The sequence below is a fragment of the Oryx dammah genome, unplaced genomic scaffold, assembly GCF_014754425.2.
Source record: "Oryx dammah isolate SB20612 unplaced genomic scaffold, SCBI_Odam_1.1 HiC_scaffold_20, whole genome shotgun sequence".
In the NCBI taxonomy this organism is placed as follows: Eukaryota; Metazoa; Chordata; class Mammalia; order Artiodactyla; family Bovidae; genus Oryx; species Oryx dammah.
Genome location: NW_024070204.1, coordinates 50,539,146 through 50,563,823, shown reverse-complemented (window position 1 = coordinate 50,563,823; position 24,678 = coordinate 50,539,146). Strand labels below are relative to the sequence as shown.

Here is a 24,678-nt window from a genome sequence, read left to right as displayed (position 1 = left end):
AGAGTGGGAAAGACTCCTGAGGGTTGTCCTCCTTCCACTTAGCGCAGTGTCCCTCTTGCTGGCACAACGCTGGTATTCTAGCCTAGCCCTCCCCATCAAGTGACAGAAAGTTCACTAGGCTATGAAACAGCCTACTTCACTGATGAACAACTACAATTGTTAAAATTTCCTTCCCTAAATTTGAGTTAAAATCTACTTCCCTATAGCTTCTGTTCACGTGTTCTGCCTTGGAATCAAGAGAGTTGACTCATTTACCCTCTGAAAAAACTTCACGTGTCAGAATCACAGCTCCATAAGCATCCTCTCCTCCTGACTGGATAATCTCAGCTTCTCTAGCCCCTCTGTTCCACCTGCTGCTGCTGCTGCTGCTGCTGCTATGTCGCTTCAGTCGTGTCTGACTCTGTGCGACCCCAGAGACAACAGCCCACCAGGCTCCCGCATCCCTGGGATTCTCCAGGCAAGAATACTGGAGTGGGTTGCCATTTCCTTCTCCAATGCATCAAAGTGAGAAGTGAAAGTGAAGTCGCTCAGTTATGTCTGATTCTACGTGACCCCATGGACTGCAGCCTACCAGGCTCTTCCATCCATGGGATTTTCCAGGCAAGAGTACTGGAGTGGGATGTAATTGCCTTCTCCCTGTTCCACATGGGATGTGCTCAAAACAGCCCACACATCTGGGTTAAAGCTGACATCTCTGCAGATGTCAAAATCCCATGCATGGCTCCTACAATTGGTCACAATATTCCAGATATTTATCTGGTCAGTGCAGAGTATAATATTCTTATATCCTATCACACTTGACTTAACAATAAAGTAATTCTCAAATGTTCAGCACCTTTTTTCACATTCACTGTTAAAAACGCGGGTCTCCCCTATCCTGATCCTATGCCTTGGCAATGTACTTTTTAATGAAAGTGTCAACCTTTATATGTTTTCTATTACACTTCCTTTTGCTTGTTTTGATTTCCAATTCTGTTCTGTTCTGATAACTTTATGTCCTTTCATCAAAAATATTAGTTATCCCTTCCAGATCTCATTCCTAAGTTTAATCAGTATGCATTTTATATATACTCACTTAAGATGCTAATCAAAATGCTAATAAGTTGGTAGACAAATAACAATTTTTTTACCCTGCTGAATATATAAATCTATGAATGAGACCTCTACAATATGTCCTTAAGGACCTTGGCAAGTTTGAAGCAAATTTTTAACCTCTGGGAGTTAGTGACTTGCAAAGGCACTGTGCTGGCCCTCTGGGTGTGCCTTGGTTCAAGAGCAAGTGAACAGATCATATATTTAATTGATGTGTCATTTTTAATTTCAATTATAGTTTCCCCAGAAGTCCTACTGACCAGGGACCAAGCAGATTACCTTTGACGAGCACAGGCAACCACAGTCTACTTCAGAAGTTTTGAACATTCAGTTCAGTTCAGTCGCTCAGTCGTGTCCAACTCTTTGCAACCCCATGAATCGCAGCACGCCAGGCCTCCCTGTCCATCACCATCTCCTGGAGTTTACTCAGACTCACGTCCATCGAGTCCGTGATGCCATCCAGCCATCTCATCCTCAGTCGTCCCCTTCTCCTCCTGCCCCCAATCCCTCCCAGCATCACAGTCTTTTCCAATGAGTCAACTCTTCACATGAGGTGGCCAAAGTACTGGAGCTTCAGCTTTAGCATCATTCCTTCCAAAGAAATCCCAGGGTTGATCTCCTTCAGAATGGACTGGTTGGATCTCCTTGCAGTCCAAGGGACTCTCAAGAGTCTTCTCCAACACCACAGTTCAAAAGCATCATTATCTTTTCCAAATAAATAAGAAAGCCAAATTATCTGCAGGAATTCCCTTTGGTGCTTAAGAAACTAAACTACACTAAGCCATTTTGTGCATCTGATGAGAAGAACAGGAAGAAGTCATTTTAACTGTACTATGTTCCATCTACTACTACTAGTAACAGCCTGAAGGTCAATCGGAAGAAGAATGAGGGTAAATTATCCAGGAAATGAAATACAATTCTTTGAAACTAGAAGAGTGAAAGTAAGGATGGGCCTTATATATGAGAAGTATGGAAATACATAAATTAGTTTCAAATCTCAGTTGTTACCTGAGGGAAAAGAAAAGGGTAATAAAAGGAATTATTTCTGAGATTTCCAAAGGAAAGACTAAATTTTAAAAACCAAGAAGGAAAATATTAAAATACAGGATTTTCAAACACCTGTTACCTGGCCCCTGGTGGTTTCTCCTGGCGAAGGGCTCCTCTGTGCTTGGTTTGCCTGCCTCTGTGTTTGTCTCTTTAGAATGGATTGTAACTGTGATGTACTTTGCAGTCTCCAGCCAACAATTTCTCTGTGTGTCTGCTACTGTTTGCTCTGGCAAGAGCCAGTTGAGAAGCAATAGACACTATCCGTGTCACTGCAGACCCATCACCACTGAGCTCAAAAGATGCTGTCCAGGGAACTGGAAGTTGCCAGGACACTAGAGGGTAAATAGTGGCTTTTCTAACCCTGGTTTCTGAAGTAAAGGACCTAGGAAGTAAAGTAGCATTGGGAAATTGTCTCTTTTCTTTGTGTTGGAAGGGAATGAATTACTATTTCATGGGACTCCTGGGCAATGTATATGATGGTACACCAAATTATAGTTACACTTCCAAGATGCAAGTTGCTCTAAGTTTTAAGGATATTCCTCAAGCTCAGTTTCACAGAAATTCTTGCAGACTGCATCTGGATCTCTATTCCATGCATGCTTCTTTAGTACATGTGGATAACACACAGCAGATGCACAGGAAAATGGTAAAATAACTAACAACAGCTCTTACAGACGCTGTACTACGTGCTTTACAAATATTATCACATCTCATCCTTTCACTGCCCCCCAGATATCAATATCTAACTGTTAGCACCCCCGTGTTGGAGGAACGGAATGTCCTGAGTGTGTTTCAGAAAGGCTACCTTTCCTCAGCCCCCGATAGAAGCACAAGGGAATTTTTTTTCCAACCTTAACTATGAGAGTTTAGCAGAGCTCTTGGAGGTAAAATTCAAAACTGTGTGAGGCCCCCTGGAGTTTTTATCTCTTAGACTTGTCCACCTTGTCCACGTGGCACCTCTAGCAATTCATCAACTACAGGCTACGTTTTCTTCATCAATTACATTTAGGTTTTCCTCCCATAGTACTGATCCCCGTGGAGGTTTCTATTCCAGTAAATTGTGATTCTCCCCAGTCTGGTGGCAGCATTTTCCCCTGTGACCTCAATTCTCTGATGTATCTAAGAAGAGTTGTTAATTTTCAGTTTGTTCAGCTTTTCTCTTATATGAGGATAGGAGTGACCACTTTCAAGGTTCCTCTATACTGAACAGGAAACTTGAAGCCATTATCCCCATTTTAAAGACAAAATTAAGAGTATTCGAAAAGAGCTGAAGTAGAAGGGGGTCTCTGTTTTTCAATAGGATATCTTGATTTCTCTGTGTACTAACTAAACCTTCATGACCTGGAGCAAATGGGTTATAATGTACTGTATAGCACAGAGAACTCTACTGAATATTCTACAAAACCTAAATGGAAAAAGAATCTGAAAAAGAATGAATATACGTATAACTGAATCACTATGTTGTATACCTGAAACTAAAATAACATTGTAAATCAACTTACGCCAACAAAATAAAAAAAAAAAAAAGAATTACAGACATGCAGGCTCAGCTATTTCACTCTTCTCTTCATCAAACCAAAAGTTTCAATCACAGAGAATACTGAAAGAGGTATGGGTCCTTCTTTTTCCCACTTCTAGGAAAAAAAAAAAAAAAACACATCCATTCCTCTGTTGAAACAGAGGCAAGAGCTAAACTTGATATATTTTAAAATTCATTGTAACACTTTTCGCACCTCATTTGAAATCTATAGATGTTTGTTACCACAATGTCAAGAAAAAGGAAATGAAGTTTATCAAAGCCTTTAAAAATGGTTCCTATTAGTATCAAACACAGAGAACCAGTGTTCTCAGCCCAAGCTGTAGTTCACTCCTGATTCCTGGTGTGTTACAGAGGGTTCCTGGTGGGGGAGAGCCTGCACAGGGCTGTGAAGCAGAGGGCGAAGGGGACGCTCAGATCACAGAGAGAAGACGGTGAGCATGATCTCCTGTGAAGGGAACCGTGGTGGCTGGGAAAGCTCTCCCCACTCCAGCGATTCAGTGCTGACAGCGGCAATGAAGCAGAGCTCAGCCCAGTAACTCCTGCACATCCTCATGGGTGCTGAAGCCAGAGGGTCTTTAGTGCAGTCCTAGTGAGCTGGGGAGCACCTAGCTGCTGGTAACCCAAGCTTTATAATCAAAGCATGAAAAGAGAAACACCATTGTACTTCGTTACTACCAGCTCTGAAGTTATGTGCAGCAGACACATCTGTGAAAAGGAGCATTCCACATTCTTGGTGTGATGTGGCTATAGGTAGAGCACATGCTCTTGGGTCAGGTTGCCTGAGAAGGAATCCTAGGTCTTCTTGTACAAACTTGGGCAAGGCTTTTGTTTTAACAATCATAAGCTACAATTTCCTCATCTAGAAAACAGGAATGACAGTGACATTATCAAAGTAAAATTGTTGGCATGTGTAAAGTCCTTGAATAGAACATCCATCATCTTTCTTATTCCTCTTATGTTGGAATGATATAGAAGCCACTCACCTCCCAATTCTTACTCTTGCTGCTCTCTGAAATGGAAATGCTTGATTTTATAGGACATAATCCCTCTCATTTCCTAACTTTAGAGTGCAAGAGACTTTGATACCCAACACCCCAACTCTGTACAGCTTAATAATTAGCGAAATGAACACCTTATGTTTATTCTCTCATTTTACTATTACGGCATGGAACAAAGAGCAGTCATCAAAACACTTTCCGTGATGGAAGCTGACACTGTGCATACCTGTGTGCAGACAGAAGTGTCCTGTGGTCTGGAGAGACTGTGCGGAGGGGAATGCAGCCAGTGGTCACGTGACCGGGTCATAGACCTGTAACCTATGACACTGCCTGCCACCCAGTAATTTTGGAGAGTTTTTCTTTTTAACTAAATTCACGAAACCCTTGGGTGTGGCCAGACTTTTGTGGAAATTGAAAGTGAGCTAATAAGCGGGAAGGATCCAAATAAAGTGAAAATGATAGTTGCCCAGTCATGTCCAACTCTTTTTGACCCCGTGGACTATGTAGCCCTCTGGGCTCCTCTGTCCATAGAATTCTCCAGGCAAAAATACCGGAGTGGGTAGCTATTCCCTTCTTCAGGGGATCTTCCTGACCCACGGATCAAATCTGGGTCTCCTGCACTGCAGGCAGATTCTTTACCATCTGAGCCACCAGGGAAGCCTAGAATCCAAGTAGCAAATGGTGAAAAAAAAAAGCATGGGAAAGGGAGCTCCAGCATAGAGGTGGCCAACAAGCATGTGAAAAGATGCCCAACATCACTAATTATTGGAGAACTGAAAATCAACCTGTACAATGAGGAGAGGGTGTGGGGAAAAAGGGAACACCATTGGTGGGAATGTAAGCTGATGCAGTACGGCAGTTTTTCAAGAAACTAAAAATAGAGTTGCCATATGGTCCAGTAATCCCACTCCCAAGCATATATACAGACAAAGCGATAATTCAAAAAGATACTTGTACCCCTATGTTCATAGCAGCACTATTCAAAATAACCAAGACATGGAAACAACTTAAGTGTCCATCAACAGATGAATAAAGATGATGTGATACATATACACAATGGAATATTACTCAGCTATTAAAAAAAAGGATGAAATGCCATTTGCAGCAATATGGATGGACCTAGAGATTATCAATGTAAATGAAGTAAATGAGAAAGATAAATACCATATGATACTACTTACATGTAGAATCTAAAATATGACACAAATAAATTTACCTATGAAACAGACTCACAGAAATAGAGAACAAGGTCCTATGCATAGCACCAGGAACTATACTCAATATCCTATGATAAGCCAAAATGGAAAAGAATATGGAAAAGAATGTGTGCATTTTATATATATATAATTGAATCACTTTGCTGTTCAACAGAAACTAACATAATATTGTAAATCAACTATAGTTTAACAGATTTTAAAAAGAAAGGGGGCTCTAGGAACTAACTCCTAGAAGTTAGGGGGAAGCTCTCTTCTTTTGGGGCCTTGGAATAGGTTTTAGGTAAAGTTTCACCTAATCTGATGTGCAATTGATAAACCATCAAAGTCCACAATAACATTATAGACAACAATACTGCATTATAAACATCAAAGTCTCTATGAGACTAGAACTTATTGTTCCCACCATGTACAAGAAATGATAATTATACGATATGTAGAGGTATTAGCTAACACGATCGTGGTGACTGTACTGTAATACACAAGCATATCAAGTCAAATTGTTGTACACCTTAAAGCTATACAATGTTATCAATATATTTCAATTCTATCTTAACAGAAACAAAAATTTTAAAGCCCACAATAAATAAACAGTATCTTGCATACAGGATGGTTATTTCCATCATTTGCTAACACCTCTCTAAAATAATGCAAAAAGTATCCACAAAAGTAAAATTCCAGATAGACAAAGAGAAGTAGCACAGAAAGGTCAACAAAAGTTTGGGATCTGGGAAGTGCATGACTGGAGAAAGGGGAATCCTAGGCCTGCTAGGGAAGTCGACCAGAGCCCAGGTGAGTCTGGAATGGCCTTAGGATTGAAGACACCAAGTGTCTTGCTCCTAGGGTGTGGCTAGAGTCACCAACTTTCTTGTTGCCCAAAACTGAGGTGTTTCATGGTACACAGCAGAACTTTCAGTGTTAAAAATCTGCAAGCTGGGATGGTAAATCACACTAGATGTTTCTAGGTGGTGCAATCAGGAGGACTGGTTGAAAATCCAAGACCTTGCAAAGCCAAACAACACCTTCTCCATATACAGCTCTTTTAAAACAAAATTAAGTCTAAAATATAAAAAAATCATCAAACATTCTTGACATTCACACTTCCTAAATGTAGATGTCAATTTATAAAAATGAAAGGGCCTTTCTCTTAGCAACAAAATGTAAAAAATCCTTTAAAACTTTCTCATAGATATGGATAAAATATATATGCCTTCTCATCATTTCTTGGTAGCAAGAAATACCAGACATTGTGTTCTCATATACCTGCTCTCGGGCTTCCTTGGTAGCTCAGGCGGTAAAGAACCCGCCTGCCAACGCAGGAGGTAAAAGGATGGGAAGACGCCCTAGAGTAAGAAATGGCAACCCACTCCAGTATTCTTGCCTGGAGAATCCCGTGAACAGAGAAGCCTGGCGGGCTACAGTCCATGGGGCTGCAAAGAGTCGGACACGACAGAGTAACTAACATACACACACACACACCTGCTCTCTAGAGCTGGATATGTTTTTACTTAGGAATACAAAACTGAATCTTTACTACATCCAAGATTTCCAAACCTGGGAAACTCCTCCTGAATTCTGCAAAATTAGAATATTCAAGGTGGGGCCGGGATCTAAATTATTAAAGCTCCCCATGTGATTCTCTGGATCAGTCAGGTTTAGAATTTATTGGATTAACAAGTGCTGGCAGGGAAGCCAGGGCAGGTGCCCACTGTCAAGACCTCAGGATGTATGTAGGAGGAGACTGAGCAATCTGACAGTGGGTCCCGTATCCATGGGGACCCTAGAGCTCTCTATCAGCCATCTACCGGCCATCTCTTTCACTGATGGGGTCAGCAGATCTCGCCAGAATGTTGACTTGGCACAGAAAGTCTATACCCTAGAATGCCCAGCCTGCCCAGAAAAGCTGAATTCTGAGAAACGTTGTTACAATTAACTCTGCTCTGGTAGGAGTCAGAATCTTCTGAGGACCAGTGATACAACTCACCGAGAGCTCTCTGTCAGACTCGGAGAAGGCACCACGTAGGAAGAGGTAGCAATCCTGTTCTCAGCACACACAAGGCTCTGTGGAACGTGGCCTGGACTTCCCTCATCAATCATTTTTAAAAATAACCCACTATTAGATTTTACTTCCCTCCATTCCATAAAAAGGGACCCAATAGCTAGAAGAGGCCAGTGTCTAAATTGAAACCACAAAATAAAGAATACCTCTTCCTGAGAAGAAGAAAAAGGCTAAACAATAGACATATGTAAAAGAGCAGACATACATTAACAGACATTTCTTTTCACTACATATGTACTATGTGGTAAAAAGAAAGGAAAAAAACTTATAAAAACACCTAGTAAAATACTCTAAAAATCTCCAATGGGGAAAATAAAAACTAACTTTTAATATTAACATGTGCTTCCCAGCCCCCACCCCCGCAAATTTCATCATTAGACATTTCACTTCATTAAGTTTTTTTTTAAACATTTTACAGATGTTTTATATTAGTTTTAAATACTTAAGCACTTGAAAAATGCCTCCAGGGATTTGCTATAGATTCCTTCAAAATCTGGACATTTCCCTTCCAGTCATGTACAGGGGGACAAACCCCATGACCCACACATTTATGAGACAATGTGACTATCTGGACCATTCTCGAGGAAACTGGGTTAGCAGTCTACATAGTTGTGTTTCCAGACTGTGCAATGGGAATGACAGACAGAGCCACTTTTATACTTATAATCATCTGGGCTTTTCATTCTAAAGCCACTGCTACTATTATTTACTACAAAGACCCAGCCTGCCCAAGCATATTCACTAAAGAACGCTCACATGCACAGGTGTGCGTTTCCATTGTCACCTTTCATCAGCCCTACTACTGACAGGTGTTCAGTGAATCAAACAATCAAAGGAAAAACTGCCTTTAACTGCAAACGCCAGCGATAAGGGTCATGTGGGGGTCATATTTTGCTAATTGGTACTTAACATGGTCTTTCCTCAAGCTCTTTAATGGTCCTCAAGCTGTGGCTATTTTAGCAGGAACCATTCATCCCGTTGGCTACCAAGAGTTTCTAGTTGATGAGACTCAGATGTGCATCTGAATCACTCCCCAAAAATAACAAGTAATTAAACTAAAAGCAGGTAGACTATGAGGAGGATCACCTCTTCAAGTTACCTTATAATTTGGGTTCCCAGACCTGAAAAGCTGAGAGTGTAGGAGCAAAGTGACCGTGGCTTCAGAGTTTTTTCAGGTGGTAAGTGGGCACAAAATGAGGCTCTTTTAGGTCTGCCAGAGCTAAATTCCTAATGCTGCACTCAATCCAATCAGCTTACTGAAGAGTTCATCAGGGAACTACCGACCCCGTCCTTTTACAACTCACTAGGCAACTAGGAAAGCCAGAAAAATAACAACCTTAGATACGCAGATAATACCATTCTAATGGCAGAAAGTAAAGAGGAACTACAGAGCCTCCTGATGAAGGTAAAAGAGGAGAGTGAAAAAGCTGGCTTGAAACTCAACATTCAAAAAACTAAGACCATGACATCTGGTTCCATCACTTCATGGCAAATAGAAGGGGAAAAAGTGGAAACAGTGACAGATTTCATTTTCTTGGGCTTTAAAATCACTGCAAACAGTGACTGCAGCCATGAAGTTAAAAGACACTTGTTTCTTGGAAGGAAAGCTATGACAAACCTAAACAGCATGTTAAAAAGCAGAGACATTACTATGGATGTGAGAGTTGGAACATAAAGAAGGCTGAGCACCAAAGAACTGATGCTTTCGAACTGTGGTGCTAGAGAAGACTCTTGAGAGTCCCTTGGACTGCAAGGAGATCAAACCAGTCAGTTCGAAAGGAAATCAACCCTGAACATTCACTGGAAGGACTGACGCTGAAGCTGAAGCTGCAATACTTTGGTTACCTGATGCAGAGAGGCAACACTTTGGAAAAGACCCTGATGCTGGGAAAGATTGAAGGCAAAAGGAGAAGGGGGCAGCAGAGGATGAGATGGTTAGATAGCATCACCAACTCAATGGACATGAATTTGAGCAAACTCTGGGAGAAAGTGGAGGACAGAGGAGCCTGGCATGCCACAGTCTGTGGGGTCACGAAGAGTTGGACACAACAACTGAACAATAACAAGGCAACTTAAGACCTAGGACCTTGACTCCCATGGTTTCACTGTTTAGTGGACAGAATATTTCATGACCCCAGTAAGACTGACATAATGCTTCAAACCAATCTGAAACATGTTGGTGTTGGTGTTTCTTCAGAGTTAAAGCTGTTATGAAATATATTAGTTGACAAAGGGAAGCAATTATTGAAATGATTTTATTTTTATAATTTTGCACCTTGTTCAAATTTTTGAAAGTGTCTTGAAGCCCACACTTCTATTTGAAAAACACAAAGAAAAACAGTATCACAAAAACAACAATCATAGAAATATTAAATGATAAAAATTAAAATGTGAATATAAATATTTCTTCCAGAAATCTATAAGGAATAATCAAAGCACTAATATTATTTATATTTATCACTTTTTCTATAAAGGCTCACTGCACTTTCTTGGTTCTACACAATACTGTAAATTAATCCTACTATAGGCTCTTCCAGTACTCAAATATCTCTTCCCAAAAGAGTGTTATCTATCTCCACTTGGCAATATAACATATTTCTAATGTAAAAGAAGTCAACACGGAGCCCGAAAGGAAAAACACAGTAACTGAAATAAACATTTCCTCAATGGGTTTAACAAAAGGCTGCAGATGGTAGCAAAAAGAGTCAATGACTTGACAAAGAGAAAGAAAAAAAAGAAAAACATAAAGCAAGCCTAGTGATTTGTAGAACAATATCTGAAGTCTAACATACATGTAATTGGAGTCTCAGAAGAAAAAAGAAGGGGATAATGAGATGGAAAAACATTTGAAGACATATGGCTAAATATCTTTCAAATTTGGTTAAAAGTATAAATTTACATATCTCAGAAGCTAATTCAAACCCCTAAGCTGACCCCAAAACAAAGAGCAAAATGCTGGTTTTAAATCCAATCATATTGATAAATGCAACATATAAGAATGAGTAAAAATCCCAACTAAAGGATATTTTCTAGAATGGATAAACTGCAAGGCCCAGTTATACTCAGACCATAAGATTCACACTTAAAATATAAAGTCACATATAAGTTGAAAGTAAAAATAGGACTATATACATATTTTATACATATATATAGATATATATATATACACACACACAGGCATAAATATGTGTGTGTGTGAGTATATGCATGAGATACTATTAAGAAAGAGTATATTTATATAGACTTTAAGACAAGGAGCATTGCTAAAAATATAAAGTGAGATTTCATAACAAAAGCCAGGAAATTTTTTCAGGAAGACACAACAATTACATATGTGTGTGCACTTAATAAAAGATGTTCAAAATATATAAAGCTAAACTGAAAGGACTAAAAAAAATGACTGACTATCATAATTGGAGATTTTAAAATCTTTTTCTCAGTAATTGATAGAATAACTAGACCAAAAATAGTAAGGTTAGAGATGATCTCAGCAACACCACGCAATACCATGATATTCCAACACAACTCAATACCACTCGACTTCACAACTGCTGCATGGAGCATTCACAGAGCTCATGGAATGCTCATGAAGCTAGACCACACACTAGCCTAAAAACAAGCCTAAATTTTTTCCCAAAGACTGAAATCTTAAAGAATATGTTCTCTGGTAGCAAGAGGATTTAATTAGCCATCAATGTTGATAAACTATCTGGAAAAGATGCAGGTATTTGGAAAAGTAAACAATATATCTCTAAACCCATTGATTAAGAAGAACATCACAAGAAGCAAATAGTTTGAAGTAAAATATGATGCAAATACTACACTCAGAAATCTGTGAGTCAACTACTAAAGTTGTTGTTAAGAGATTTATCATTGTAAATACCAGGCTTATTTTTAAAAAGAAACATTTAAACTCAGTGATCTAAATTTCTACTTTAAGAAGCCTAATAAATAAAATGGTTCCATTAAAGTTAGTATAAAGAACATAGTTGTTTTTTTTTAATCCCAAGTCAATAAAATAAAAAATAAATAACAAAATAGTTAACAAAGGCAAAAGTTGGTCATTTGAAGACATTAATAATATTGATAAATATCTAGTAAGACTGATAAAAGGGAGGTAGGGAGAAAGAAAAAGAATTTATATTATCAAAGAGGGGATATCTTCACAGATCTAGAGAAATTAAAAGATAGTAAAATATTTTGAACAATTTTATGTCAATACATTTGAAAAATTAGGTGAAAAACACAATTTACCAAAACCAACCCAAGATGAAATAGAAGATGAAATAGAATGTTATATAGGCATAAATACTTTTCTCCTGCAGTGATACTGAATGTTCAAAACAACACTCAATCATTACTTAACAAGTCAGAAATCTGGACACAGGGTAACTTAGCTAGGTCCTCTGCTCATACTGCTGAGGCCTTACAAGATGAAAATCAACGTGTCAGCTGGGCTGGGCTCCTACCTGGCTGTTCTGGGGAAGATTCCACTTTCAAGTTTTTACAAGTTGTTGGCAGAATTCAGTTGCTTGTGGTTACAGGACTGAGATCCCTATTTCCTTGATATATAGCCTTCTTTATCTTCAAGCCAACAATCCTCATGCTTCAAACTTGTGACCTCCCCTTCTGCCACATCTCTCTGACTCCAGCAAGAGAAAATTCTCTGCTTTTATTGGCTCAGGTAATTAGATTGGACCCACTTGAGAATTTTAAAATACATAGCATGACTTATATTTGCAAGGCTCTTTCATTCTGTAACATAATTTGCTGGTGTGTTCCAGAGATTAGGCCACAGACATCTCAGCATGGGGTATGGAGAAGGCTATTCTGCTACATCTATTTCTGCTTTATTGACTATGCAAAAGCCTTTGACCGTGTGGATCACAATAAACTGTGGAAAATTCTGAAGGAGATGGGAATACCAGACCACCTGACCTGCCTCTTGAGAAATCTGTATGCAGGTCAGGAAGCAACAGTTAGAACTGGACATGGAACAACAGACTGGTTCCAAATAGGAAAAGGAGTACGTCAAGGCTGTATATTGTCACCCTGCTTATTTAACTTATATGCAGAGTATATCATGATAAACGCTGGACTAGAAGAAACACAAGCTAGAATCAAGATTGCCAGGAGAAATATCAATAACCTCAGATATGCAGATGACACCACCCTCATGGCAGAAAGTGAAGAGGAACTAAAAAGCCTCTTGATGAAAGTAAAAGAGGAGAGTGAAAAAGTTGGCTTAAAGCTCAACATTCAGAAAACTAAGATCATGGCATCCGGTCCCATCACTTCATGGGAAATAGATGGGGAAACAGTGTCAGACTTTATCTTTTTGGGCTCCAAAATCACTGCAGATGGTGACTGCAGCCATGAAATTAAAAGACGCTTACTCCTTGGAAAAAAAATTATGACCAACCTAGGTAGCATATTAAAAAGAAGAGACATTACTTTGCCAACAAAGGCCTGTCTAGTCAAGGCTATGGTTTTCCCAGTGGTCATGTATGGATGTGAGAGTTGGACTGTGAAGAAGGCTGAGCGCCGAAGAATTGATGCTTTTGCACTGTGGTGTTGGAGAAGACTCTTGAGAGTCCCTTGGACTGCAAGGAGATCCAACCAGTCTATTTTGAAGGAGATCAGCCCTGGGAATTCTTTGGAAGGAATGATGCCAAAGCTGAAATTCCAGTACTCTGGCCACCTCTTGCGAAGAGTTGACTCATTGGAAAAGACTGTGATGCTGGGAGGGACTGGGGGCAGGAGGAGAAAGGGGACGACCGAGGATGAGATGGCTGGATGGCATCATTGACTCGATGGACATGAGTCTGAGTGAACTCCGGGAGTTGGTGATGGACAGGGAGGCCTGGCGTGCTGCGATTCATGGGGTCACAAAGAGTCAGACACGACTGAGCGACTGAACTGAACTGAACTGATTCTGCTATAAGGGAGATAGGGAGATAAGAGTGTAGGTAGTTGAATGATACAGATATTTGTATATCAAAAAAATGTCATTTGTTTAAAAAAAAAAAATGTCCACAAAGAAAACTCCAGACTCCAATAGCTTCAGTGATAAACTGTATCAAACACTTTAAGGAATAAAACATATTGATCTTACACAACAAAATCACTCAAACAGCAAATTCCCAAACACTTCTCACTTGTTTTATAAGGTCTGCATAATGTCCATATAACCTTATAAAGGCATTAAAGGAAAGCCATATATTAATATCCATTTTGAATTTAAAGGCAAAAATCTACAACAAATTACAAATTGCATCCAGAGAATATATAATAACTAACTGGCTTTATCTAAAGAATGTCAGATTAACTAAAAATCAATGTAATCCAACAGAATAAAGGAGATAAACCATGTGATCGTGGCAGTAGATGCAGAAGAAGGATTTGACAAAATTCAGCACCCTCTTGTATTGAAAACAAATACTCTCAGCACGCTAGGACTCAAAAGAAACTTCTGTATGATAAGATATCTATACCACCACCACCAACAAAACAGTTACAGCTAACTTCATACTTAATGGTGAAAGATGGCTTCCCCCCAAGACTGGGAATAAGATAAGAATGCCTGCTCATCACTTTTCAGCACTGCACTACTTATTCTATCCTGTGGAATAAGAAATAGTGGGGGAAAAAAAAAAAGAGGTCTTTGGAAAGAAAGAAATGCCTCTATTTGCAAATCATACAATCACTTATGGAGAAATTCTTAAGGAATTTAAGGATTTCAATTGATGGTGGTAAAGAATCTGCTCGTCAGTGCAGGAGATGCAAGTTGGGAAGATCCCCAGGAGTAGGAAGTGGCAACCACTCCAGTATTCTTGCCCAGAAAATTTCGTGGATAGAGGAGCCTGGCGGGCTATAGCCTATGGGGCCGCAAAGAGTCGGACAGAACTGAGCAACTGAGCACTAGAAATAACAAATAAATGTAGTAAGGTCTCAGGACACAGTTTAGAGAAATAAATCAGAGAGAGTACAGAATCCAGATATAGACACCACCTAAAATTAATAACCTAAACTTCACTAAAATAAAAATTCTCATCAAAGGACACTCATAAGATATGAGTATTCAAGGCACAGACTGGCAGAAAATATTTTAATACATTCGAAGAACTAGTTTCAAAGCTATGTAAATAAATATAGAAACAAACAGATTTTAAAAAACTATAAAAAGATCTCCTACAACTAAATGATAAAAAGACAACCCTGATAATGGATAAAAGGCTAAGCAGACACTACATAAAGGAAGATAGGCAAATGGTCAGTAAACATATAAATATGCTAAACATCACAATCATCAGAAAATGCAAATAAAAATCACAGTGAGACACCATAACCACCAATTAAAGTGGCCTTAATTTTAAAGGCCACTGACACCAGACAGTGTTGAGGATGTGAAGCCACTAGAATGTTTGCACACTGTTGGTGAGAATATGAAATGGTACTACCATTCTAGCTAGAGACTTGACTGTTTCCTATAAAGTTGAACAAAGACTTATCCTTTACCTCAGCAATTCTACTTTTAGGTATCTCCCCAAGAGAAATAAAAACATATTACTATAAAAAGACCAATATGATAACATTCATAACCTTCCTTATAGTAGCCCCTAACAAAATTACCTTGAAATCCATCAAGAGAAGAATAGATTTTAAAAGTAAGGCAGATTGATAAACCAGTATGTGTCAATAAAACAAAATGAATTATTGACACATGCAACAACATGAATGAATTCCATATACATTATAATGAGCAAAATAAGCTAGATTTAAGAGTACACTCTATATATTGTGCAATATGTTCATTTTGCATGTTTTACAGAACTATCTAGAGATCTAGAATAAACAGGACTAATTTATGGTGATCTTACTATATCAGTAGATTAACCGGAAAAAGAAAGTAATAAAGGAACTTGTTGGATTGAATGGAAATGTTCTATATCTTTATAGTGGTATGTACTATATAGGTGTATCTACTTATTAAGATTCATCAAATTATTCACTTATATTCATGCATTTCAATGTATAAAAGTATCTCAAAACTATAAATAAACAAATGAGAAATGCTAAAAATTTACATAATTCCAAATAAATCTAAAATATTTCATCTTCACAGGTCATAGTATGCATGGTAAAAATCTATGATCTATTAATAGGGTTCCCCTAGAACCTCTGGAACTCATTCCATTCAGTTCAGTTCAGTTGCTCAGTCAAGTCGGACTCTGCGACCCCATGAATTGCAGCACGCCAGGCCTCCCTGTCCATCACTAACTCCCGGAGTTCACTCAAACTCACGTCCATCGAGTCAGTGATGCCATCCAGCCATCTCATCCTCTGTCATCCCCTTCTCCTCCTGCCCCCAATCCCTCCCAGCATCAGAGTCTTTTCCAATAAGTCAGCTCTTCGCATGAAGTGGCCAAAGTACTAGAGTTTCAGTTTTAGCATCATTCCTTCCAAAGAACACCCAGGACTAATCTCCTCTAGAATGGACTGGTTGGATCTCCTTGCAGTCCAACTCATTAGTGAATGATAAATGAAGAAAACTGTTGGATGACCTTTAACCAATACAACATTTTTTTCAGGTGGTGCAACTGCTCATAAATTCCCAGGAAAACTCAATTTTTATCATAAAAATATATTTCCTTCTTGGAATATGATGATCAAGAAAGGAATCTGCAGTTCCAATATAAGCTTAGAATGGCAGGGGGAAATTGTGATTATGCCATGTAATGAGTCCACAGCTCTTTAAACTGAAAACAGAAAATCATTCTTACACCATAGAAATTTGCTTTTACGGCAATTTCTCTCTCTACCCTCCACTTTCCCTTACAGAAGAAAGGTGGATACTTGAGGAATTTGCTCAAATCAAGTAAGAAAGTTCTTGTTTCTCCAATGTTAACTAGGGCTTTTCTCCATCTCTGTAAGGGATGAGGACTAAACTTCCATTTCTTATGTAAAGATAAAGGGATCATAATTGAAGTTGGATGTGGTAGAAATTCAACAATAATAAAATGCAAGATTGCAAGATTGCCATGGACTTTTCACAGACAAATGAAACAATGTGGTCTTGTTTCTTTGTAAGTTTTTTGTGGTTGTTGTTATACAGCATGGCTGTATTTAATATCTATTGTGCTTTTCACCTCAACTTCATTTTCAGCCTACATGCATACTCTTTCTTCAATCCTCCTCATTTTTAGCCAAACAACCTTTTTTGGCACATTACTCCATGCTTTGAGTATAGTTGTGTTTCTTTGAAGTTTCCTAAGTAGTGAAAGGGCTCTCTGTACTTACATGAAGAAAGCTTGTGGACGACAAAACTTAAGATGAAGCATTTAAACACAGACAATGAATTCCACTTTGGTCCTTGGAGAGTGTAAGTAAAGCCATAAGAAACTCAAACCAGGAAGACAAAGAGCTAGCCGTTTTTAAAACACTGACTCCTCTCAAATATTTGATTTAGTTTATGTAAGATAATTTTATAAACAGAAGAGATAATTTTCCTTTTTCTGATCCAAATGAAAATCAACCTGGCTCATTCTTTATATCATCTTTTTGTGTCTTCTTAAGGAACCCTAAAATAATAGCAGAAACAACATGGGCTTCCTAGAGATCTAGCAGAATTTTGAATTTACCGTGTTGGTCAAGTTGTTTAATCATATAAAGCTCTAGTTATCTGCCTGTAATTAAGGTAATGGTGACCTCTAGGATTGTTTTATATTTTACATACACACAAAAAGATCTGAATGCAAAGCACAGTGCTTGGCACAGACAAAGCACTAGATAAACTGGAATTTGTTTAATCTGGCTCCTGAATCAAATGATAATTTGTTCATGAAAGTGTTGCCCTTAAGTCATGAGCACTGCTATTCCCCATTTCATTTGGTCCTTCGGATTTATGCAGGCACTAAAGGAAAAAACACAAAATGACCATCTCCTGCGTTAAAATTGTAATCCATCATTTGGAACACTTACCAATGCTATTCCTGGTTATTTAGTTGCAAAGGAAAGACAGACAGCAAAGACTATTACTGCTATTATCCTGCATTTTGCATCAACTCAAAGAGAAATATTCTTCAGAAAATTTGCATATATCAAAGACAACTATACTGAAGTGAGCACCAAGCTATGTACAAAGGCACAACAAATACATTTTTAAATATATTGAACAATTTTAAAGGGTTATTTGATTTAAGAAAATATAAAAAGTAAATTAGCATTTTAAATGATATGGTTTTGTCTTTAAATGGAAAAAATGTCAATTATTCATCTGATTACATTTTCATATATCAAAGTCATCTGGAATGTGATTATGATTTACAAGTACAAGTGCTAAGACAATATCTGCCATATATATAAAGCATGTTTATAGTTTTTATTCTTATCATTATATATTTTTGAAAACCTGACAGTAATTGAGAGTTGGCCACCATAACAATTTACTTAGTAAATTGAATCAATAAATGTGCTTTAACTAAATATACTACAGAAAAAAGTTTTTTATTTTTTTAAATGTACATGTTATTCAAGACAGCATTTGGGCATTAAAATTTTTAAATTAAAAAAATCAAGTCCAATGAATAAAATACATCCCAAATATGAAAATAACTGCAGAAGCAAATTAATTTTGTTACCTGTTTTTATATTAATTATTCATTAAAGTTCTGGCTAAACTTTGGAATTGCAGTGCCTACTACAAAGTTGATATGAACTGATTTAAAATATTTCTTAGAGCACTAATTTCATATAGTTCTGTAATATTTTGATGACCCTTCTGAACAGTCTAACCAATTACTGTAAGAAAATAATAATCAAGATGCACTGTGATCAATTTGTTAGTAATTTATTTTAACATAAAGACTTCAGTGCATATATGGGGTTAATGTTAAATACTAACAATCTACTTTTAAAGTCTACTGTCAATGTTTACTCGTAATCAAATATGATTAATGTAGCCAGTTGGCTCCTGGCAGTAACTCCAGTAATGGGAAATTATCATAAGCCAATACATCTTGATTACAACAGCCTGTACTTTTATTGTCTGTCCAGATTCTTTTCACATCAGGTCTATAATGAAAAACTAAGTCACAAAGACAGGTATTAGAAGATACACAGCAGGGCAACTGTTCTCTGGAACAAATCAAGTTTTCAGTAACTCATAAGGCAATTTGAGAGCTTTCATTAATATAATGCTTCAACAAACGGTTAAATTCTACAGATTTTTTTCACTTAACAGTCAACACATCTCTTAATATACATAACTCATGAATGAATACTAGAGTGGGTTGCCATGCCCTTCTCCAGGGGATCTTCCCGACTCAGGGATCAAACCCGCGTCTCTTACATCTCCTGCACTGGCAGACTCGTTCTTTACCACTAGCGCCACCTGGGAAGCCCATACATAACCCACACCATAAATGAAAAGTAAATTGACGCATACGTTTAAAGCCCTTGATTTTTTGAGGAAAAACAGTTGGAAAACTTTTAAGTTCAAATTAAAGTCAAACATTTATTTATATTGCTGGATTTGGCAGCAGGGGTAGGTTCTCAAGAGAGACAACACGTTCCAAACGGTGTGTTCCATTCCCTCTCAATTCATTCATAAAGTGCCTTTCTGTTACGCAATGGGATCACTCTCCTTGATGATGAACACAGGCTGATGTTTAGTATTAACTGATTGCACATACAAACGAGAAAGCATCACTCATATTTACTTAAAAACAGAACTTAAGCAAGATGCTTAGGCAGAGGCACCTTTGCAGGGAGTCAAAGGAAGCAAACATAAGAACGTGACTTAAAACAGGAATCGGAACGGAAAACAAACGGGCACAGTACTCAGGAAAGCTTGGAGGAGAGTCTCTGAAATGCAGAAGTAAACCAGTGTGGACAGAGATAAAGGGCTTGCATACTTCTGGGAAGAGTGAAGCCCTGAAGTGTTTGCTGATTATTACTAGAACCCTAATTGAAGAAAGGGGACTTTGGGGACCCTAACATTGGCTTCTCCTTTCTTAGAGAGTTCTTAATTAAGCAGACTTTGCTCTATACCGACTCCAGTAGACAGCTCGCAGCACCAGACCTGGTGTGTCTGCACCGTGATCACGAACCAGGCAAGACAGGAGGAACAATCAATGCCAATACGAGATGGCATGTTCCTCTGACTTTTGTTTGCCCGGGTTGACGTTCTAGACACTCTCATCCTCCTGTGGAGCCCAGGAAAATAATGTATACTCCTATCCCTTCTCAAAACAACCCCAATCACAGCCTCGCGGAGCCAGGTTCTGTCCCCAGGACCAAGTCTGAACCGCGTCCCGGCGGATGGCTGCCTAAGACCTTCCCTTAGATCGGGCGCATTTTGTACTTGGAGAGAGGGAGAAACCGTCTCTCTCAATTCCTCCCGAGGCCACACTTTCTATATAGACCCACCTGCATGGGAGCTTCGTGTCTCATTGTTCGCAAAGTGTCCTTTCTCCCTGGCTAACACAGTGCTGGCTCGGACGCCCGGTCAAGCGTGCACAGCCTGCGCGCTTCACGCTCCACTCTGCACTCGGGGTTCGCTAACCGGCTCCAACATCAGCACCGGAGCTGTCCCTTCCTGGCGCTGCACACGCGTACTGGCCCGGAGCCCCGCGTGCTCCTGGGAGTTGTAGTCTAGCCTAGCTGAGCTTCCCCTCAAACCGGTGAGCAGTAAACTACATTTCCCTGCAAGCCAGCATTTAAACGGGCTGCTTCTCCAGTAGGACTCGGCCGCGGAGCCTCCCTTCTCTTTTGGACTCGCTCCTGGTTGTTAGTGCTCTCAGCCTACCCCGGCTATTTCCTCGCAAGGTGCTGGCGAAAGTGACCTCAGTTCATTCATCTCAGCTAGAGATTTTTCTTTGCTACCTATCGGCTTCCGAAGCTAGAGTGTGATTTTCCTGGTTAGGAAACGCACTACCTTGTGCTAATTTACAATCTAAACGAAACCTGCACTGTGTTCTGGAACTCTCCGCCCTACACCTCCCCATTCCCGATCGGGAAAGTTTGTACATTTCCATAGGCAGAGTAGGATGGTTTTACAATCTCATTCAGCAAACGCGGGGGAGAACGACAATGAATGGTACACACATAAAGAAAGCGGTTTACTCACACAGTTGCACTGAGAAGGCGCCCACGCGCGCGAGTATACTCACACACACACTCACACACACAAAGTCCATGAAAGCAAGATTTCACGCGGAGCAGGCTGAGGAGCTCCCTTCTGCTTACCTTTCCGTACAGCTCCATTGCAACTCAAGGTTCCGAAATTCTCAGTAATCCCTCCTGCTCCAAGTGAGGTTAAGGTCTCACGCAGAAAGCCGAGCCAGACGCACTACACAATGGAAGGGGTGGGGGTGGTGCCCGGCGGAGGGAGAAACGAGGGAAGAGAGTAGAGTACAGCTGATTTAGATAGACGGTTTTTCTTCCTCCTCCGAGGGAAAAGCTTGGAGTCTTCAAGTACCGGCTGCAGAGAAAGAACTGGGAGTCTTAGGAAGTGCCAGGGGAGCGATCGCACTGGGCAGCCCCTCCCCAGGCCCTCCCCCGGGCACCTTCCACCGTCATTAGTGCGCACATACAACCGCTGCCGGCCCAAGGCTGGAGAGCTGATACGGGACTGGGTTATTTACCTAAAGCAAGTCACATAAAATGAACACATTCATCACCAGAGCCCAGAAGCACCGTCACAGAACAAGATAGGAGACCTCTATTAAGCTATCCTGTCCTTTCAACAGAGAGTCATTCCTTACATTACAATCATACTCCCTGGCTGGTTCAAAAATGGTTTTGAAATCTTGGAAAATGTACTTGTATTACACTTACCTTCCCCTCAACTGACAAATATGTGTGACTATCCATATTCTCTGTACCCATCTAAAAACTCCCTTTTCCCCAAGAGTGAATGTTAATCAGTGCAGTAATGATTCTTGCCTTTCACTTTGTGGTCAAAATAATTATTGGAGGCAGAATGGACAAGGCATGAACTTGATACTGACAGAAATATGGAAGTAACAACAGCAAAAACAGCTTGAAACTTCATTGCACTAGACAAAGCAGTAGAACAGAGGTTCTTAAATGTGCTTGAAAATCTCTTGATGGTTCTAAAATTCGTATTCTCAGGGCATGCATAGAGATTCTGATTCACTAGATGTGACCAGAGGAGTCTGAGAATTAGCACTTTCAACAAACACCCTAGCGATTCTGATGCAGTGCTCCTTTGCCATTATTTGAGAAATACTGCCTTAAAATCTTTTATATGTAAGAATTTTTCAAAAGTATAAATCTCAAAACTTCATAGACTGACTCAATATTGCAATAACAATGTACAGGGAAACTACCATGTTTTAAATGTTTCATTAATTTTAGATTGTGCTTTTTGTTTTGCCTTTTAAAAAAATCTGTTTTCTGATCTTGCAATCAATGAAAATGTAATGGTATATCACCTAGGTTTTTATAACTACCCCTCAGAAAACACAGTCGAAGCACAGCTCCCCTCACAGTTGAGGTTATGTGAAGGTTAGAGCAATTTCATTTAAATTAACTAATAACAAATAAAATTAAAAGGTAAAAACCAATATCAATATATTTCTCAGTTGCTTATTAGACATAAGCCTTCTGCAAATAGTTACTGACATTTAATGATAAGAATTTGCAGAGCCACTTAGAGTTTGTCTTTCTTCAAAAGAATTTCCTATATCTTTTGTACTATCATGATCACATTCTGAAACTCTTAAAATTCAGGGTCTGATACTACAGAACATGTTAAAATATTACAAATGTTGAAACCTTATGGGTTTACTATTGTTTGAGTAAATCAAAAACCCCTGAAAACTGAGTTGCAAAAAAAAAAAAAAGAGTTGTGAAAGGTTAGGAGGATTTTAGTTCTGTCTTGTTTCTCCTGCCTTGGTTGGTTATTTAAGCGGGTTAAGAGAGCGAAAAAAAAAAAAGAAATAGCCAGTGATAAACTAAACAAACAAAAATGGACAGGACTTCAGTTATCTCCCTAAAGTTGAAAGAGCACTTTATCTTTTCTTGAAATTAGGTCACCATCTATGAGTTTCATTCCCAAGATGACTGCTGGAGCTCCAGCTCTTCCAACCACAGTCTAGCTGGCAAGAAAGAAGAAATGATGAAAATGATGCATCCCAGTATCCCTTTAAATACACCACTGCTCTTATATTAAAATGCCTAGAACTTCATCTTGTGATCATACATACTTGTGAGGGAGACTGGGAAATGTAATCCCTATTCTGGGTGAACCTGTGCCCAGCTGAAAATCAGGAGTTGTTATAAAATGGCTACTGGGGAAGAACTGGAGTGGGTAGCTTATCCCTTTCCCAGGGGATCTTCCCAACCCAGGAATCGAACTGGGGTCTCCTGCATTGCAGGCAATTCTTTACCAGCTGAGCCACAAGGAAAGACCGCTGGGAAAGAATAGGGACTGACAGACAGCTGGTAATCTCTATTACAGGACATGCATCCTGTGCTAAACTGCTTCAGTTGGGTCTACTCTTTGCGACCCTATGGACTGTTTGCCCACCAGGCTCCTCTGTCCATGGGACTCTCCAGGGAAGAATACTAGAGTGGGTTGCCATGCCCTCCTCCAGGGGATCTTCCTGACCCAGGGATCCAACCACATCTCTTTGGGCAGGTGGTTCTTTACCACTAGTGCCACCTGGGAAGACTATAAGATAAATCTTGCTGCTTTTTTCTCTTTGCAATTTTACTGAAATGTAAATGTCTAATAATTTTAAAATTCATCCACTCCCAGGGATCTAATTTAACAGCAATCAAAAAGCCTTAGAATCAAGGAATTACCCAAAAGTTAGAAGAGTCTGACTCTTGCTGAGGAAATAAGGAAAGAGGGAAGCCTTCTACAGTTCCATATGAATTTGAGGTTTTAAAGATTTTAAAGGCAAAGTAGAGTTAAGTAAAGGCAAAATAGAGTTAAGTGTGGGAGGTGGGAGGGGGGTTCAGGATGGGGGACACATGTACACCCATGGCTGATTCATGACAATATATGGCAAAAACTACAATATTGTAAAGTAATTAGCCTCCAATTAAAATAAATAAATGTTTAAAAAGAGAGCTAAGTGAAGGCAAGGGGGCCACCAGTGAATGTCACAAAGTATGTAGATTAAGCATGTCCCCCATTAGAAAGTAGAGCAGGCTCAAAGGTCCTAAGGTCCAGAAAGCGTGACTTACCCAGAATCTCAGAGATGAGAGAGATAGCTGAGATGAGAACTCTTCGGTTTTCGTCTTTGGATTTAGTTTTCTTTTCATTGTCCAACATCACAATTCATTATTGATTGGCTTTTAGCAATCCCATGTTTATTTGTTATTTACAAGCATTCACTTTTTTTTTTTTGGTTTATCTATTATTCACTTTGTTGTTATCAGTCCCTGTCTATATCAGCTCCAGTAAGGTTCTGTCAAGTAAAGTTAAATGTGTACGTACTCAGTTGCTAAGTCATATCTGACTCATTGCGACCCCATAGACTAAAACCCACCAGGTTCCTCTATCCATGGGGTTTTCCAGGCAAGAAAACTGGAGTGGGTTACCATTTCCCCCTCCAGGGGAATCTTTGTAACTCAGGGAGCAAACCTGTGTCTCCTGCATTGGCAAATGGACTGTTTACCACTGAGCCACCTGGAAAGCTCTCAATGAGTTAAATAGGTCTAATTTATTTGGCTAAAACAGAGCCAAGAACC

The 24,678-nt window shown here is 39.3% G+C and overlaps 1 protein-coding gene across 2 annotated transcripts in view; it reads right to left on the bottom strand.

The window, feature by feature from the left end:
• The window catches only part of RAB3C (RAB3C, member RAS oncogene family), a 295,041-nt gene extending 273,494 nt beyond the window's left edge, over nt 1–21,547 (bottom strand). Inside the window, exon 1 of one of the 2 annotated variants that reach the window (XM_040262564.1) lies at nt 21,199–21,547. In XM_040262564.1, the coding sequence (XP_040118498.1) occupies nt 21,199–21,216 (18 nt within the window). In that variant the 5' untranslated portion in view covers nt 21,217–21,547. Of the gene's footprint in view, nt 1–20,379; nt 20,545–21,198 lie in introns of those variants that run through there. The other variant, XM_040262563.1, reaches the window with a different exon arrangement.
• Nucleotides 21,548–24,678: the final 3,131 nt, after the last annotated feature.